Genomic DNA, 3,737 nt, shown 5'->3' on the forward strand with positions numbered 1-3,737 from the left:
GGCGCGAACTAAGAGAGAGAGGAGGGATGGCCGTCAAGTTAGAGAGAGAGGAGGGACGCCGGCTGAGATCTAGACACCCGGACGACAATGAGACACGACGCCAATGGAGGAGATGCGACGGAGACAATGGAGGAGATGAAACAAGTGTGCAATAGAGGAGATGAAACGGATAATAAATGAAAGAAAAGAAAGAAGGAGAGATGAGAGTAGGATTTAGTTTTTGGGATTCTTTACCCAAAAAAATAAATAGAAAATAAATAAGGGTATAATGGTAATTACATAAATAAAAATAAATGAAGAGGTTCTATTGCTGACCTTTTAAAAAAAAGTCCAAAAAAGTCATTTGGACGTTTTTTACTCCTAGTTTTGGAAAACTCCCAAAAAAAATTTGAACTCTAGAATGTCTTTATAACCTGTATAGCATACAAAAAAGATAAATATTAATTCTCTTTTTCTCAATCTTTTTTTTTTTTTTAATTGCCATAGGCATGGTGCCCCTAAGCGCTCAATCTTCTTATCACATCAACTATGTTATTCAAATTTAATTATAAAAAAAACCTCTACAGAAATTATTTATAACGTATTTGATTATTGAAATATGACGTTGTTGTTTAGCAGTCACTAATGTGTTTATGGACTGAATATATACTTTTCACGGAAAATACAAATTCGGTATTAAGTTGTTGGTTCCAAGCAACACTCATTCAATTCATTTTAGACGCTACTCATCCAAATGGTAATTCAGTTTCATTCTATATTACATTTAAGCTTTTAATATGTACAATAATCTTTACAGATGAGTTATGTAAACACAAATTTAAACCAATTCAGCTTAATGCCAACACGAAAAATCACCGAACATAACTTAATCTCTACCAAAATCGATAAGCATAACTTAAATCACAGACAAAAACAAATTACCTTTTTTACACTTACAAATGATGACTTATTTTTCTCAACCGTGGTGGTAGATAATCTGTAGCATCGACCCTTCATCAGCGATGCCTCTTGCGCCATCGTTATACATTTCTTCATTAATTTATTCAAAAAGTCTCATTGTCGTCTCCGAGCACGGCCAGGGAAAACGGAGCGATGGCCACGTTGAAAGATTTTGAATCAACTTTATCGATGTGTTTCATCTCGAAATCACCTTCCTAAGATAAATATATGGATGTGAGAAAATGGCATATAGCCAAAAAAGTGAACTCTTTTCATCCAAAGATGACGGTTTTGAGGCATAAAACCGCGTAGGATCTCACTACTATTAATGTCACTATGCTGCTTATGGATAGGATCTAAGCATATTATTTTAAGTTCTCACTTGAGAATCTAAATTACCAATATTTCATTCGGATATCTTATAAAGTTTAGAAGCTTGTATTCAAATTAAGATAATACTCTCTTTTTCATATTTTCAGTCTACATAGTGCTTAGTTATCATCCACTTCCATTTCTCTCCTTTTTTTTCATGTGTTTCAGAAAAGTTGTATGGATGGTCATATGACTTTGAAAGAAAAGGAAGGAAAAAATAAACCAAAAATAAAAATAAAAATTATTCACAGCTTACCATTCGACCGGTGGGAGTGCTTAATGGGCATGCAGATGAGTATTCAAAACTACTATTAGGAAGTATAACTGGCTGTTCCCCGATAACACCAATCCCCCTGAAAAGAGTTTTGAGTGAAACAGAAATATTTGATCATATAGATAAATGGACTTGAAAAAGATTGGATTGGAAAGTAAAGAAGAAACAACTGACCAGACATTCTCTGTTTTCCCGTTGCTATCACTTACGATCCAATGTCTTCTAAGAAGTTGAACAGACTGTTCTGAATTATTCGTGATCCGAATCCTATAAGCAAAGAAATAGTGCTGCCTTGATGGCTCACTCCGGCTTTCTATATAAACACTCCTCACTTGAATTCTGATCCCCTGACACAATCACTTGCTTTGTTCAATAACAAAAATCTATTGGTTACTCGTCCGTGTGAAACGTAAGCCAATCACAGGAGTACATTATCATCCTTTATACACACTCTCCATATCCAAACCATAATAATTACTTGGTCAACTACGTGAAAATGTCTTGATAAATCATAAAAGTGGAACAGGTTTAAGCAGTTAGTAAACGAAATTCTTCAGCGAAAGGAAACAGAGTTCTTCAAAGTCATATAGAAGAAACTACTCCATGAACCTTATAACTAGTGACATTGAAATTCAGCGCATACAAAAATACGAGCCATAGACAAAGGGAAGAAGAAAAAAAACAATTTATCATACCAGGGTTGTTGCATCACTTGAACATTTCAGGAGAGATAGGGGCGCGATTTCCTGAAGCTCATCGCGATATTTTGCTGCATCCTGAGCAGACATTCTTGTTGAAAATTCATACCATTGGAGAAAAAAGTTTTATGAATTTTGTCTATATTCTAAAAACTGAATGAATAGCAAAGGAAAAAAGGACATCAATATTGAATAACGGTGTAGCAACGACTAAATTCAGGGCAGTTAAACACAGCAGAGCTTCACCATCCTCTCACAACTCTTTTGATCTAGCATAAAGCACTCATTGCTTCTTAATTCCTAAATAAACCCAGCATCCACATAATATCTCCATGTAACTGAAGAAATACATGAAGAGTAAGATTAACTTCCCTATATTTGACTAATCTAAGCGAAAAATACACAACTCAATTCGAGATACAATAATGTGAATCGTGCAAAACAAAGAAGCCAATTTCCTTAGTTATAGCTACAACTAAGATTTAAGAATGAAATATTATGTTCAAACAGCTAGCTTCTCATATATTTTTTTTAAAAAGATAAATTTACCTCAAACCTCTCTGCAGAAATGGCTTCTCTAATCAAGTTCCGAAGCCGCAAAATCGGCTCTTCTTCTTCGAACAATTTCAACGAATCACGAATCCTCGCAGCTTCTTCATAATCCTACAAAAGCTCCATCATAAAAAATAAATATAAAAAAGACAATCAAGCATGACTGTTCACTGAATAGGAATCAAATCAAACACCGACCTCTGATTTCGCAGCGACTTCCATTTTTTGCTTCAACAGAGCGTAAGTCTGGCTTCGGGACAATAACGAACTCGTGGCCGAGCTCTTATTCGTACTCCGTCTCTTCCTTCCTCCTCGTTCTCCTCCATTTTCGTTCGTCTCCGAAGAAGCGCAAGCGAAAATCCTTGGGCCGCCATTGGAGCCACCTCGAATCTGCGTCGCCGCTGAGGACGCCCTCGCGATCGCCGCCGCGCAGTTGAATTCGGCTCTAAATACTCCCATGCTCAGAGAATTCATGCTTTCTATGCCTTTTCCTCCCGATTCGAAACCCTAGACGGAATAAACTATGGATTAGGATTGAGAGATAACTTTCCCGGGAATGTGTAAGTTTCACGGCGATCGTACGGACGGGTCGTAATAATTTGTGAGCTGAAACATTAGAGGTTTCTCAGGTCCACACGTGTCTCCTGGGTCTTTAATCAACATAACGGTTTTTCTATTTATCCAAATTGGAAGCCGAAGTTACGAAAAGGTTCACGTAATTAGGTGTGGTTTTTCAAGGATACGAGGGTATTTACGTAACTTAAGACGGAATCTTGGTATTGCCTGAAATTAATATACTTTTATTCTATTCTCTTCTCCTTACGAAAAAAAAAATATCCATAACATAGATAATAAACACCACCTCTTCCCCGACTTTCATCCTCATGCCGCCACATGACATC

General features: G+C 36.5%; 1 protein-coding gene across 2 annotated transcripts; it reads right to left on the reverse strand.

Moving 5' to 3' along the window:
* Positions 1–299: 299 nt before the first annotated feature.
* LOC149383584 (uncharacterized) lies at positions 300–3,477 on the reverse strand. Of its 2 annotated transcripts, XR_016301889.1 has the most exons (7): positions 3,034–3,477; positions 2,833–2,946; positions 2,281–2,361; positions 1,760–1,932; positions 1,568–1,664; positions 922–1,154; positions 300–413 (listed from the first exon to the last, which is right to left on the reverse strand). XR_016301889.1 is itself a non-coding variant. In XM_089629477.1 (6 exons), the coding sequence occupies exons 1-6, from the start codon at positions 3,307–3,309 to the stop codon at positions 1,044–1,046; spliced, it is 852 nt and encodes a 283-aa protein (XP_089485603.1). In that variant the 5' UTR covers positions 3,310–3,477; the 3' UTR covers positions 732–1,043. The 2 variants fall into 2 exon arrangements, 1 of the variants encoding a protein (XP_089485603.1); XM_089629477.1 differs by lacking the exon at positions 300–413 and having other exon boundaries at positions 732–1,154.
* Positions 3,478–3,737: the final 260 nt, after the last annotated feature.

The sequence above is a fragment of the Urtica dioica genome, chromosome 10, assembly GCF_054948205.1.
Source record: "Urtica dioica subsp. dioica isolate 48M chromosome 10, U.dioica_male_clone48M_v1_H2, whole genome shotgun sequence".
NCBI lineage: Eukaryota > Viridiplantae > Streptophyta > Magnoliopsida > Rosales > Urticaceae > Urtica > Urtica dioica.

Bases quoted from the DNA above. Each gene is read 5' to 3' on its own strand.
- LOC149383584 (XM_089629477.1), bottom strand. From the start codon at position 3,309: ATGAATTCTCTGAGCATGGGAGTATTTAGAGCCGAATTCAACTGCGCG. The intron at 2,362-2,832 runs GTAAATTTATCT...ATGTCTGCTCAG, and splicing joins TTTCTGCAGAGAGGTTTGAG to GATGCAGCAAAATATCGCGA. The intron at 1,665-1,759 runs GTCAGTTGTTTC...AACTCTTTTCAG, and splicing joins GGGAAAACAGAGAATGTCTG to GGGGATTGGTGTTATCGGGG.